Genomic DNA, 15346 nt, shown 5'->3' with positions numbered 1-15346 from the left:
AAGTATCCTCCTTGAAGGTTCTTCTGCACCAGCCTGTCTCGAGTAGAGACGAAGGCCAGGGCTTTGCAAGAAGCAGTTCAGAAATTGCTTCAGTCAGGAGTAGTCATTCCAGTACCCCTTGCACAATTGGGACAGAGGTTTTACTCCATCCTGTTTTTGGTTCAGAAGCCAAATGGGTGATTCCGGCCAAGTCTCAATCTCAAAATGCTGAACAAATACATTTGGGTACCACGGTTTCACATGGAGACATTACGCTCCATAGTTTTGGCCATGGAACCAGGGGATTATATGGTATCGCTGGATATTCAGGATGCTTACCTACATGTTCCTATAGCACTGTCCCATCAGTGCTATCTCAGGTTCTCTATCCTCCAGCAGCATTTTCAGTTCCAGGCATTACCATTTGGGTTAACCACAGCACCCAGAGTATTTACCAAGATCATGGTGGTTATGGCAGCTTATCTTCGCAAGCAGGGGATAAGAATATTTCCATACCTCGATGACCTGTTAATCCTAGCACAATCACAGAAATTGCTCCTGGACCATCTCAAACAGACAATAACATGTCTGCAGAGGCACGGATGGCTCATAAATTGGGCAAAATCATCTCTAGTTCCGTCACAACGGATGGCTCACTTGGGGGCTGTTCTGGATTCAAGTCTGCAGAAAGTATTGTTACCTCGGGACAAGATAGCCAAGGTACAGTCAAGGACTCAGGAGTTGTTACACAGTCAAACAATATCAATCCACGCAGCTATGCGACTGATGGGTTTGATGGTGTCAACATTCAACATGGTGGAGTATGCACAATTCCACTCCAGACCTCTGCAGCGTCTGATTCTAGCCAGATGGAATGGAATATATCAGACAATAAAGAAACAGACTATGGTACTTTCACACAAGGTAAGAAAGTCATTAGCATGGTGGCTACAGACATCCCATCTAGACAAAGGGAGACCCTTTTGGATATCAGATTGGGAGATCCTGACAACAGATGCCAGTCTTCAAGGCTGAGGAGCAGTGTCCGGAAAATTATGGTTCCAGGGACAATGGACCACAGAAGAAAGTTGCCTGCCAATAAATCTGTTAAAACTTTGGGCCATATAAATGGCACTGATTCAGGCAAAGGACACTCTTCAGGGAAGACCAGTCCAGATCCGCTCGGACAATGTAACGGCGGTAGCATGCCTCAACCATCAGGGAGGAACGCGCAGTCAATCAGCAATGAAGGTGGTAAGTCGCATACTAAAATGGGCAGAACTCCATCTTCCAACATTGTCTGCCGTATTCGTTCCAGGAGTCTTAAACTGGGAAGTGGACTTTCTCAGTCGACATGCCATTCAAGCAAGCGAATGGGCTCTACACCCGGAAGTCTTTCAGACTCTGGTAGACAAATGGGGTTTGCCAAAGATAGATCTCATGGCGTCCCGTCTGCACAACAAAGTGCCCGCATACGGGTCAAGAACAAAGGATCCCGGAGCGATCTATGTGGACGCCCTGTCAGTGAAATAGGACTTTCATCTGGCGTATCTGTTTCCTCCGATCATCCTGCTACCCAGGGTGGTGAGGAAAATAAAAGAAGCAAAGGGTGCCGTGATTCTAATAGCTCCGGCTTGGCCTAGAAGGCATTGGTACACAGATCTGCAGAGAATGTCGATGGATTCTCTACTTCTGCTCCCTCAACGTCCAGATCTACTAATGCAGGGTCCTTGTTATCACAGGCATCTGGATCGACTATCGTTGACGGCGTGGCTCTTGAAACCTCTATCCTGAAGTCAAGAGGATTCTCACAACAGGTAATTCAAACAATGCTCAGAGCAAGGAAACCCTCCTCAGCTCGCATTTATCACTGAATATGGCAAACCTATATTCATTGGTGCAGTGAAAGAAATATGGACCCGAAATCTTTCCAGATTTCTAGGATCTTAGATTTTCTTCAGGCGGGAATGGATAAAGGTTTGAAGGTGGCTTCCTTGAGAGTACAAGTATCAGCATTGACTGTATGGTTCCAAAAGAAAATTGCACATTTACAGGATGTGCATATTTTTTTCCAGGGAATGCTACGCATTCAACCTCCTTTTGTTCCTCCTACAGTGCCTTGGGACTTAAATGTGGTCCTGAAAGCCCTTCAAGTTGCTCCATTTGTACCACTTAATAAAGTGGATCTTAAATGGTTGACAGCTAAAGTTCTCTTTTTACTGACTATGGCATCAGCTAGAAGAGTGTCAGATTTAGGAGCGCTGTCATGTCGTTCTCCTTTTCTGATTTTTTATCCAGATAAAGCAGTTCTCAGAACTAGGTCTGGGTATCTTCCTAAGGTGGTGTCTAAATTCCACCTTAATGAAGAAATTGTAGTCCCGGCTTTTCAGGTATCGGGACTTTCTGCAGGAGATGCGTCTTTCATTCTCTACGGATTTCACAAGAGAGGATGGCCTGCTACTAAACAGACGCTGGCAAGATGGCTTTGAATTACGATTTCAGAAGCATATTCTCGAGCTGATCTCCCTGTTCCAGCTAATGTCTCTGCTCACTCTACTCGTAAGGTAGGTCCTTCATGGGCAGCACAAAATGGTGCTTCAGCAGAACAGATATGTAAGGCAGCCACATGGTCTTCCATTAACACATTCATTAGACATTATGCCTTGGATACTTTTTGCCTCTCATGACGCTGAATTCGGACAAAAGGTTCTCCTGTCCAATCAGGAGCGTCCCCACCACTAAATTGCTTTGGGAAATCCCATTGTTATCCTGTGGATAACCTGTGGACCCTGCCGGAGAAATATACGTTATGGTAAGAACTTACCGTTGATAATAAGATTTTAAACCTACCGGTAAATCTTTTTGTCCTAGTCCGTAGAGGATGCTGGGGACTCTGTAAGGACCATGGGGAATAGACGGGCTACGCAGGAGACATGGGCACTCTAAAGACTTTAGATGGGTGTGCACTGGCTCCTCCCTCTATGCCCCTCCTCCAGACCTCAGTTAGAGAACTGTGCCCAGAGGAGACGGACAGTACGAGGAAAGGATTTTTGTTAATCTAAGGGCAAGATACATACCAGCCCACACCATCCACACCGTACAACTTGGAACATACGAACCAGTTAACAGTATGAAACAAAACAGCATCAGCCCGAGACTGATCAAAACTGTAATATAACCCTTATGTAAGCTATAACTATGTACCCAGTCTTGCAGAATTTAGTCCGCACTGGGACGGGCACCCAGCATCCTCTACGGACTAGGAGAAAAAGATTTACCGGTAGGTTTAAAATCTTATTTTCTCTTACGTCCTAGAGGACAATTTTATTAATTGCATTTGCGCTCAAATTTATACCAAAGCTCCTGACCGGGCGGGAGAGTGCGGATGACTCTGCAGCACCGATTGAGCAAACATGAGCTCCTCATCAGCCAAGGATTCAAACTTGTAGAATTTAGCAAAAGTGTTTGAACCCGACCAAGTCGCCGCTCGGCAAAGCTGTAATGCCGAGACGCCTCGGGCAGCCGCCCAAGAAGAGCCCACCTTCCTAGTGGAATGGGCCTTTACCGAATTTGGTAACGGCAATCCAGCCGTAGAATGAGCTTGCTGAATCGTGTTACAGATCCAGCGAGCAATAGTCTGTTTAGAAGCAGGAGCGCCAAGCTTGTTGGCTGCATACAGGACAAACAGTGCCTCTGTTTTCCTAACCCGAGCCATCCTGGCTACATAAATTTTTAAGGCCCTGACTACATCAAGGGACTTGGAATCCTCCAAGTTACCCGTAGCCACAGGCACCATGATAGGTTGGTTCATATGAAAAGATGAAACCTCCTTAGGCAAAAATTGAGGACAAGTCCTTAATTCTGCTCTATCCACATGGAAAATCAGATAGGGGCTCTTGTGAGACAAAGCCGCCAATTCGGACACCCGCCTTGCAGATGCCAAGGCCAACAACATGACCCCTTTCCAAGTAAGAAATTTTAAATCCACCGTTTGAAGAGGCTCGAACCAGTGAGATTTTAGGAACTGTAACACCACGTTAAGGTCCCATGGTGCCACTGGGGGCACAAAAGGATGCTGGATGTGCAGCACTCCCTTTACAAAAGTCTGGACTTCTGGGAGAGAAGCCAATTCCTTCTGAAAGAAAATTGATAGGGCCGAAATCTGTACCTTAATGGAGCCTAACTTTAGGCCCATATCCACTCCTGTCTGTAGAAAGTGGAGAAAACTGCCCAGATGGACATCTTCAGTAGGAGCCTTCTTGGCTTCACCCCAAGATACATACTTCCTCCAGATGCGGTGATAATGTTTCGCCGTCACCTCCTTCCTAACCTTAATCAGAGTAGGGATGACTTCCTCCGGAATACCTTTCCCCACTAGGATTTGGTGTTCAATCGCCATGCCGTCAAACGTAACCGCGGTAAGTTTTGGAACACGCAGGGCCCCTGCTGCAATAGGTCTTCCCTGAGAGGAAGAGGCCACGGATCTTCTGTGAGCATTTCCTGAAGATCTGAATTCCAGGCCCTTCGAGGCCAATCCGGAACAATAAGTATTGTCTGCACTCTTTTTCGTCTTATGATTCTCAGTATTTTTGAGATGAGCGGAAGAGGAGGGAACACATAGACCGACTGAAACACCCATGGTGTCACCAGGGCGTCCACCACTACTGCCTGATGGTCCCATGACTTGGCACAATACCCCTGAAGCTTCTTGTTGAGGCGTGACGCCATCATGTCTATTTGTGGAAGTCCCCACTGACTTGTTATCTCTGCAAAAACTTCTTGATGAAGTCCCCACTCTCCTGGATGGAGATCGTGTCTGCTGAGGAAGTCTGCTTCCCAGTTGTCCACTCCCGGAATGAAGACTCCTGAAAGAGCGCTTGCGTGATTTTCTGCCCAGCGAAGAATCCTGGTGGCTTCTGCCATTGCCACTCTGCTCCTTGGCGGTTTACATGAACCACAGCTGTGAAGTTGTCTGACTGAATCAGAACCGGTAGGTCGCGAAGAAGATTCTCCGCTTGTAGTAGGCCGTTGTATATGGCCCTCAATTCCAGTACGTTGATGTGTAGACAAGCCTCCTGGCTTGACCATAGTCCCTGAAAATGTCTTCCTTGTGTGACTGCTCCCCATCCTCGGAGGCTCGCGTCCGTGGTTACCAGAACCCAGTCTTGAATGCCGAACCTGCGACCCTCTAGAAGGTGAGCACTCTGCAGCCACCACAGGAGAGACACCCTGGCCCTGGGGGACAGGCTTATTTTCTGATGTATTTGTAGATGGGACCCCGACCACTTGTCCAGAAGGTCGCACTGAAACGTCCTCGCATGGAACCTGCCGAAGGGGATGGCCTCGTAGGTCGCCACCATTTTTCCCAGCACTCGAGTGCATTGATGGACTGACACTTTTTTTGGTTTTAACAGGTCTCTGACCATGTTCTGGAGTTTCTGGGCTTTTTCCATCGGGAGAACAACCCTCTTTTCCGTGTCCAGAATCATGCCTAAGAAAGATAGCCGAGTCGTTGGAATCAACTGTGACTTTGGTAGATTTAGAATCCAGCCATGCTGCTGCAGCACTCTCAGGGAGAGCGACACGCTTTTCTGCAATTGATCTCTCGATCTCGCTTTTATCAGGAGATCGTCCAAGTACAGGATAATTGTGACTCCCTGCCTGCGCAGGAGCACCATCATTTCCGCCATTACCTTGGTAAAAAACCTCGGGGCCGTGGAAAGCCCAAACGGCAGCATCTGAAACCGGTAATGACAGTCCTGTACAGCGAATCTCAGGTATGCCTGATGAGGGAGATATATGGGGACATGAAGGTATGCATCCTTTATGTCTAGTGACACCATAAAATATCCCCCCTTCCAGGCTGGAGATAACTGCCCGGAGCGATTCCATCTTGAATTTGAACTTTTTCAAGTACAGGTTTAGGGATTTTAGATTTAGAATGGGTCTGACCGAGCCATCCGGTTTCGGGACCACAAACAGGGTTGAATAGTACCCCTTCCCCTGTTGAACTAGGGGAACCTTGACAATCACTTGTTGTTGACACAGTTTTTGAATTGCAGCTAAAACTATCTCCCTTTCTGGGGGAGAAGCTGGTAAAGCCGATTTGAAAAATCGGCGAGGAGGCACGTCTTCGAATTCCAGCTTGTGGCTGAAGAGTCGAAGACGTGCCCCCACCGGCGCGGACTCCCTCAGTGGAGCCCCAGCGTCATGCAGTGGATTTAGTAGAAGCCGGGGAGGACTTCTGCTCCTGGGAACTAGCCGTAGCAGGCATTCTTTTCCCTCTACCCTTACCTCTGGCGAGGAAGGAAGAGCCCCGACCTCTTCTGGACTTATGCGACCGAAAGGACTGCATCTGATATCATGGTGTTTTCTTTTGCTGTGGGGGAACATAAGGTAAAAAAGTAGATTTACCCGCGGTAGCTGTGGAAACCAGGTCCGCGAGACCTTCCCCATACAAAAACCTCACCCTTGTAAGGCAAAACTTCCATATGTCTTTTTGAGTCGGCATCACCCGTCCATTGGCGGGTCCACAGGGCTCGCCTAGCAGAAATCGCCATGGTGCTGGCTCTCGAACCTAACAGCCCAACGTCTCTCGAAGCGTCTCTCATATATAAGACTGCGTCTTTAATGTGACCAAAGGTCAATAAAATGCTATCCCTATCTAGGGTATCAATGTCAGATGACAAGGTATCTGCCCAAGCTGCTACAGCGCTACAAACCCAAGCCGACGCTATTGCCGGTCTGAGCAATCACCCGTATGTGCATAAATTGATTTAAGGTAGTTTCCTGTCTGCTATCAGCAGGATCCTTGAGGGCTGCCATGTCTGGAGACGGTAGCGCCACCTTTTTGGACAAGCGCATTAAAGCCTTGTCCACCCTGGGCGAGGATTCCCACCGTAACCTGTCCTGTGCAGGGAAAGGATACGCCATAAGAATTCACTTGGGAATCTGCAGTTTCTTGTCTGGAGTTTCCCAAGACTTTTCAAATAACGCGTTCAGCTCATGAGATGGGGAAAGGTTACCTCAGGTTTCTTTTCCTTAAACATGCATACCCTCGTGTCAGGGACAGAGGGGTCATCTGTGATATGCAAAACATCTTTTATTGCAATAATCATGTACTGAATACTTTTGGCCACCCTTGGGTGTAACCTAGCATCATCGTAGTCGACACTGGACTCAGAATCCGTGTCGGTATCAGTGTCTGCTACTTGGGACAGGGGACGTTTCTGAGACCCTGGAGGGCCCTGTGATACAGCCAAAGCCATGGATTGACTCCCTGTCTTTTCTCTGGACTCTGCTTTGTCCATTCTCTTATGTAATAAAGACACATTTGCATTTAAAACATTCCACATATCCAGCCAATCAGGTGTCGGCGTCGCCGACGGAGACACCACAATCATCTGCTCCACCTCCTCCTTAGATGAGCCTTCCCCTTCAGACATGCCGACACACACGTACCGACACCCCCACACACTCAGGGATATATATATATATATATATATATGGAGACAGTCCCCCAATAAGGCCCTTTGGAGAGACAGAGAGAGAGTATGCCAGCACACACCCAGCGCCACCGGACACTGGAATAAAATCCCAGTTAGTACAGCGCTTTTATAAATATACTCACTGCGCCAATTAAGTGTGCCCCCCCCCCCCTCTTTTTTACCCTCTGTACTTGTGTTCAGCAGGGGAGAGTCCGGGGAGCCAGCTTCTCTGCAGCGTGCTGTGGAGAAAATGGCGCTGGTTAGTGCTGAGGAATCAAGCTCCGCCCCCTTACCGGCAGGCTTCGATCCCGCTCAAATCTTTATACTGGCGGGGGGTTTTGCAATATACTGCCTCCGTAGTATATATCTATGCCAGTGTCCCTAGTGGGTTAATAATTGCTGCCCAGGGCGCCCCCCCTGCACCCTGCACCCATACAGTGCCGCCAGCGTGTGTGTGTGTGTTGGGAGCAATGGCGCGCAGCGTTACCTCATAGAAGATCAGAAGTTTTCTGCCGCCTTTGAAGTCTTCTATCTTCTCATACTCACCCGGCTTCTATCTTCCGTCTCTGTGAGGACGGCGGCGCGGCTCCGGGACGAACGGCGAGGGTGAGACCTGCGTTCCGACCCTCTGGAGCTAATGGTGTCCAGTAGCCTAAGAAGCAGAGCCTATCATTTAAGTAGGTCTGCTTCTCTCCCATCAGTCCCACGATGCAGGGAGCCTGTTGCCAGCAGTGCACCCTGAAAATAAAAAAAAACCTAACAAAAAGTATTTTTTCAGAGAAACTCAGTAGAGCTCCCCTGCAGTGCACCTAGTCTCCTCTGGGCACAGGATCTAACTGAGGTCTGGAGGAGGGGCATAGAGGGAGGAGCCAGTGCACACCCATCTAAAGTCTTTAGAGTGCCCATGTCTCCTGCGGAGCCCGTCTATACCCCATGGTCCTTACGGAGTCCCCAGCATCCTCTAGGACGTAAGAGAAAATGGTATTTCTCCTAAGTCCACAGGGATCCCACCCTGACGCACCTGATCTGAGGATCTTCCTACTCACTAAGCCTCTTCCTTCTGGTACGGAAGGGTGTGCATGCAGGGCCGGCAACAGAAATCTTGGGGCCCCATACAATGATATCTCTGGGGGCCCCCTACACCCTCAACTCCCCCCCTCGATATGTACTACATATATAAATATATGTTTGTGTTGGAAATTAATTAAAATTTAAATAATTTGTGGGTGGCCCGAAGTGCATTCAGCCAGACCCGGACCTAAACAATTTGATGCCCTAGGCAAGATTTGTCTGGTGCCCGCTAGCACCGCCACTAGTTTCACCACTGACGCAGCACCCCTCTCCCAACACAGCACCCATCACCCAGCACACTTTATCCTACACACAGCTCCCCCCCAGCACACTTTATCATACACACAGCTCTCCCCCCCCAGCACACTTTATCCTACACACAGTTCTCCCCCCAGCACACTTTATCCTACACAAAGCTCTCCCCCCAGCACACTTTATCCTACACACAGCTCTCCCCCCCCAGCACACTTTATCCTACACACAGCTCTCCACCCCAGCTCACTTTATCGCTGGCACTGTGCACATCTTCCCTCGCCCCCCCAACCCCACCACCACCACCACCACATGCAGCTTTTAACTACCTTATTCTTTTGTTCCCCCATTGATAGTCACTGTCGGCGTGGGTGTTCTCACGGCTCTCTTTATGTGGCAGGAAAGACGGACGTGAGGTGATGGCATCACGTCGTCTCATTCCCGCCGCCGAGGCCAGCACCAGCAGCAGGGGGACTTGCGGAGGCGGGCCAAAGGAGTTTGTGCAGCGCTGCTCGCCCGCCCCTTTTTTAATGTGGGAGACAGCAGGTGGGGACAACAGCACTGTGCAGAGTATAGTGGACGGGCAAAGTGGGCTGGAGGTGCGGAGGGGGAGAAAGCATAAGGAGAGGTGCTGAACCAGCTGGAACTTCTCCTGTCCTGTTACGTCCCGCAGCCAGCCACAGTATACTGTAATGAGTCAATTTGACTTATCAGTACTGCTGACATTGCCACTTCATCCCATCGCACCTCTGCCACGTATCTCCACTGGATCCAGCAGGGTCCGGCAGCTGTGTTGCTGCCCTGCCCGCTGCATGGATCACACAGCATTCTTACGTGCTGCCTAAACATTTTGTGTGCCCCTGATACTCGGGGCCCCCCTGATCCTCGGGGCCCCATACGGGTGTCCCCTTTGACCCCCCCTGTCGCCGGGCCTGTGTGCATGTGTGGTCTTCTTGCCTGATTAGGGCTCTACATGATGCTCCTGCCTAAATGCTTTGGAATACAACTGATTTGCCTGAGCCAGTGGGCGGGGATATATAGACGGGCCCATTGAATCCTGGGAGGACTGAAAGCTTGTGATCGTTTGGTGCCAATCCGCTGTCGCTCCATCATACCCCATTGTTATCCTGTGGAACCTTACTACAACGTATATTTATTTTCCTTACCACATAATGTGCAGGGCATAAAAAAAAACATAAGAGGGCCTGGTGACAGAGTTGCTTTAAATGTGGCCTTATAGTGATGTCATCACTTTGATAAATTGCAATGTGTTAATATGACATCATAAGACAAGCCTGTATAATATTTTAAATCTGTTTGAAAAACACTGTGCTAAATAGTGCACTATTCTGTTATCCTGTATATAATTGAGTTGAAATGTTTTATAGTCCTATTTGACTTTCAGACTGTATAATGGAAATTATCTATACGTTTATAGATTCACTTACATGGACATCATACAGTAGGTACCTACAAGTTTGAAGTGTTGTAACTGTTATTGTATGCTTTGTCATTTGGCGTTTTCTCCAATATATGCAGGGGATCCTGATCATAGTCTAGCCTGCACATTAGCAACTGTAAATCATTTGTAAAATTACCAGCATTATATTGATTTGTTATTGATAAGATGTAGCCCAACAGAATAGACAGGGGGAGATGTTTCAAACCTTGCAGAGAGATAAATTGGGAGATACAGTACCAACCAATTGTCTACTATCTGGCATTTTACAGGCTGTGTTTTAAAAATGGCAGTCAGAAATTGATTGGTTTGTACTTTATCTCTCTCCACTTTCTCTCTCCGAGGTTTGATACATCTCCCACTTAGTCACTCATTACTTAAAAACTAGATTATCTGCAAATTGTTTTGCACTGAGAATCACTTACCTCTTATTGCAGTACATGTGAACCTTCTGGGGCTCTAGACTTTTTGAATGTATTCCCTGAGACAACTGTAGGCCATACAGGCTCATTCAGACCTGATCGTAGATGTGCTAAATTTAGCGCATCTACGATCAGCTTCCTTGACATGCGGGGGGACGCCCAGCACAGGGCTAGTCTGCCCCGTATGTAAGGCCCTGCCCCGCCGCACAAGTACAAAAGCTTGAAGAGCAGCTCCCTACCAGCACAGCTCCTGTTCGCTGGCAGGAGCTACTCGCCGCAGCGGCTGCGTGTGACGTCACGCAGCCGCAGCAGCCCGCCCTCCCAATGGCCCTAAATGGCGGCCAAATGCTGCCGTCCCGCCCCCTCCAGCGACCACCTCTGCCTGTCACAATGCAGCGCCGGCGCAGTTCAGACCTAATCGCTGCTGTGCGAAAACGCACAGCACCGATCTGGTCTGAATTAGGCCCATAGTTTGGGCAATGCGAATGGAAATTGCTTCCGTCTTCAGTGTTACTGGCTGATTATCAGCTGCAACGTTATAGTAAATAATACATTTACAGAGCAAGAGGGACACTCAGACTGCTCAAAAGACAGTAGGCATATAGTGTTATCAGTGGCATCCTGCAAATATATTTCAGTATGATGGCACTAAGTAGATATCTGTTGTAACAACTAAACCTACAGACAAGTTCAAGATGTATTACGTTGGTGGGCATATACTTTGCAAACTTCAAATATTTCAATTCTGAGAATAATCAGTCATCTAAATTCCTAAAACCAATACTGGTCCTTTCCGGAAAATAATAACTCCATCATTTTCTTTAATAGTGTCTGACCCTCTCCAAGCAGTTGATTCGCAATGTGGAAAAGGAAAAACTTCATGCTGTTTGTGAGAAAGAATTTGAACTTCTCGCTAAAAGAGCCAATTCCGAAGACTCCCTCAAGGCAGTACAGCTTTTTTTCCAACGCAAGGCAAAGCTGTGATTTTTCTTTCATCATTTACTACATTACATTACTATGGTTCTTTGCATTATCCAATTAAAATGGATTATGCAAAGAACCCATAATTAGGAAATGCAGTTTTATATATTTAGAAATTACCTTTCATTATATCCCTAATCTTCACTTTTTACTGTAGTAACACTTTGTATTAATGTTTTGCACCATTCCACTGTTATATGGTGACAAGTCAGCTGTACCATGTATACTCTTGTGTTATATAATTTAATGTAACCAATGTCCCAATTTGGTGATGGATTCAATTGTGCCATAGTTATAGTGCTCTTCTACTGCTGACTGGAGAAATCACAGGAGTGTTTTTTAAATTCTGCTGGTAACCTCAGGGAGAAGAATAAGTTAATGCATTTAAAATGCATATTATTTATATGTTTTAATCATACTAACAGGCATACTTTTGCCCATAATCTGTTTAGCATACAAGGGACTATTTTGCAGCTTTGCTGCTTATTATGATAATCAGTTTGAGCAGGAAAACTATACTGCATTGAATAATAGTGAACTATTGTAGACAGGGACAGCAACAGAAATCTTCGGGACAGCACACTCATGTTTTTGGGGCCCCCTATCTCTTCCCATTAGGGACAGGCAAGTCAGCCATTGGCTCATCCCTGTCTCTTCAGCATCGTACTCACCTGTTTTCTCAGCCTTATCCCCCCTGTGCTTCTCTAGCCTCATTCCAGCCTGTGTTGCTCCCCCACAACCCCCATCTCTCCAGCCTCATCTCCACCTGTGCCACTCCAGCACCATCCCTGCCATGTCTCTCCAGCACCATTTCTATTTCTCACCTCATCCCCCAACTGTCTCTCCAGCTTCATTCTCTCTCCCCCCTGTGTCTCTCAGCCTTCACCCCACCCTGTCTCTCAACCGTGTCCCCCTGAGTCTATCAGCATCATCACACCATCTTTCTCAGGCCCACCACCCTGTGGTTCCCAAGCCCCGTGTCTTCAGCTCCATCCCCTCGTACCACTTCATCTCCAGCCCCACCCGACCCATGTCTCTATAGGCCAGCTCAGCCCGCGCTTGCCTCCTGCTGCCTGCTGAGGCTGCTAATCCTCTTCACGGGTGGCTTGGCTCCTTTGTGATCCAGTGGCACAATTTAATTGTGATGGCTACCCCTTTTTCTGGGGACACATGAACTGCAAATAATCTTGTTAAACAAAAACAACTGATGCAAAGCAGGGAGGGAGCGCATGATGGAAGGAAACACAGTAACAGGCAAAACATGCTTTTTATGTGAAACTACACATCCTAGCATGCCCTGCCACAGTTTTAGCATTTTCTAGTAGCAAAACTGTGGCAGGGCATTCTGGGACTTGTAGTTTCACAACAGCTGGAGAGCCACAGGTTGGCCAGGCCTGCTTTAATCGTTGTGTCTTTGTGACTCCAACATTGTTATCGCATTTCGATTAAAGTGGAACTTTCATCTTATAGACAGCGGAGGAAACAGTTTGTGGCCTCAGCAAGCATGCAGCATATCAGTTTGCTAGGAACCAATAACATCACTGAGGCACCTGCTAATATCACACAACCTGACTTATATTCATGAGACATTGGTTACTACTAAATTGATAAGTATAGTCCCATGAATATTTGCCACAGCTCACTTTTCAGTGTAAATCCCGCTGCTTTTAGAGCTCCACTGATCCTATTTGATGATAGCATAATTAGTTTAGTATACTGCATCTTGCATACACCCCATAATATTGAAAATTATTTTTCTGTGAAGGCTAAATACATGCTGCACATAGAATTTAGTGGTGTTTGGACATTTAAGCCACATTTAAAGTTCACAATTTATCTTGACTATATACATTTTTTATATAAAAAAAAAAAGTATCTACTGAACAAATAAAGAAACATTTTTAAAAACTCATTATGATGTGGATGATGTTCTCTCACTTTCATTTCAGTTTTGAGAATAGCAGCAGTGTTGGACTAGTGCAGGCCTGGCCAACCTGTGGCTCTCCAGATGTTGTGAAACTACACATCCCAGCATGCCCTGCCACGGTTTTAGCATTCATTAATAGCAAAACTGTGGCAAAGCATGATGGGACTTGTAGTTTTACAACAGCTGGAGAGCCACAGGTTGGCCAGGCCTGGACTAGTGCATTAAGGGCCCACCGGGGGAATGCAGTGGTAGGGGCCTGTGTTTAGGGGTGTGGCCAGTCTCCAGAGGGGGTGAGGCCACTCCGCACAGAGCTTTGGCTAACCATTAGTGAGTTTATGGTCTGGGCCCCTTGATAAAATACACAGTAAATACTGCTAGTGCATGCAAGATAATATACCAGATTAATAACAGCAATACACTGTAGAAAATACACCATAGCCCTGTGCAGTATAATGTAACATATGTATTATGATTAGTGCACAGTTTGAAACCTGATCCCTAGAGGTTGAGGAGGAGCCCCCAGGTAGTGGGGCCCACCGCGGTGGTTTCCACCTGTGGGCCAGTCTGACCCTGAGTAGGAGTGTTTGCATAAACCATGGCGAGTTTTAAAAAAAGAGTATTCACTATTAGGCTGGCTCCTGCTGTATCAGTCTAATAATGTTGTCTGTCTATAGTGAATTGATAAGTGAGAATAAAAATTACACTGAAGGGTCAGTTGCTGGAAGTGAGAATAGAAATTTCACCACAGATGAAAACACTGAAACATCAATTCCTTTCTCAGTAAATGTTTTGAAAATATGAACCCATTTATCTTATAGACAGGCTTCTGAATTAGAAGTCTACTTCTGCCAATTTAATTTACTACACACTTCAACTATTTTTACTGTTCAAAATATTGTTATTTATCAATAGTAATGGAAGAAATTTGTTAAAGATGATCTAGTACCAGACCCAACCTATATTTCCTTTATGGTCAGACGAAGCCATGAAAAATTAGCTAATTCCTCTGTAGTGTATTGAGCTACTCCTCCATATATAAAACCCATCACACGGCCTATGAAAACATTTTTCGGTTAAGTCCCCCTATTCGTGCAATGCTTGTAAGTGGTTTCTGTCGGCAGAAGATGTTCTTTTCTGACACAAAGTTTCTCAAAAAGGTTGCTAAGAATGGCTAATAGTTCTATAGCTGTCATTTTCTTGTTCTCTATTTTCATCTGTTTAATGCAATTGTAGAACACTTTGAGCTGGCATTGTAGCAATGTAAGCCACGATGGCTAAATGGATGCAGAAAAAAGTTGCTTGACTATCCTGTCAGTTGGCGACAATGACAACCAACTTGTTTTTGAATCACAAAACTCAGATTGACTTGCCACATGAACAGTATATTAAAAGGGCGTAAATGTAACTGGTACATGTACATATAATCGATAGTATAGCCTTGGCACAGATTATTTTTTACACATATTCCTCTTACTTGTCTAAACATTTTTTCCAATGGTACACCAAGGCATCTATCCCGGCATTGAAGAAATAAGTGACAAACACCTGAAGCCAGGACATGACAGCTTGCTGAACTTCACCATCAGTTACTATCAGGGCCGGTTCTTGGGCGCTGTGCGCCCCGGGCGACAATAGGGGGCGTAGCTACGTACAGGGGGCGTGGTCATTTACGCCCCCTGTACAGACTGAAATGATGTGCGGTGCGCGATGACGTCATCGCGCACCGCACAGCAAAGGTCCTCTCCACGAAGCGAAACTAGACGCGTAC

At 46.7% G+C, this 15346-nt stretch overlaps 1 protein-coding gene across 4 annotated transcripts in view; it reads left to right on the top strand.

Annotated features, from left to right (window-relative positions):
* Window positions 1-13563, top strand: part of LOC134927942 (enoyl-CoA delta isomerase 2-like) — a 132459-nt gene extending 118896 nt beyond the window's left edge. For all 4 annotated transcript variants that reach the window (XM_063923074.1, XM_063923072.1, XM_063923073.1 and 1 more), the window contains one exon: window positions 11499-13563. In XM_063923074.1, coding sequence (XP_063779144.1) covers window positions 11499-11654 — 156 coding nt within the window. In that variant the 3' untranslated portion in view covers window positions 11655-13563. The remainder of the gene's footprint in view (window positions 1-11498) is intronic.
* The last annotated feature ends 1783 nt before the right edge of the window (window positions 13564-15346 follow it).

Source organism: Pseudophryne corroboree, chromosome 5 (assembly GCF_028390025.1).
Source record: "Pseudophryne corroboree isolate aPseCor3 chromosome 5, aPseCor3.hap2, whole genome shotgun sequence".
NCBI lineage: Eukaryota > Metazoa > Chordata > Amphibia > Anura > Myobatrachidae > Pseudophryne > Pseudophryne corroboree.
The sequence above is the reverse complement of the archived record's forward strand: the minus strand, read 5'-3'. Positions and strand labels throughout refer to the sequence as shown.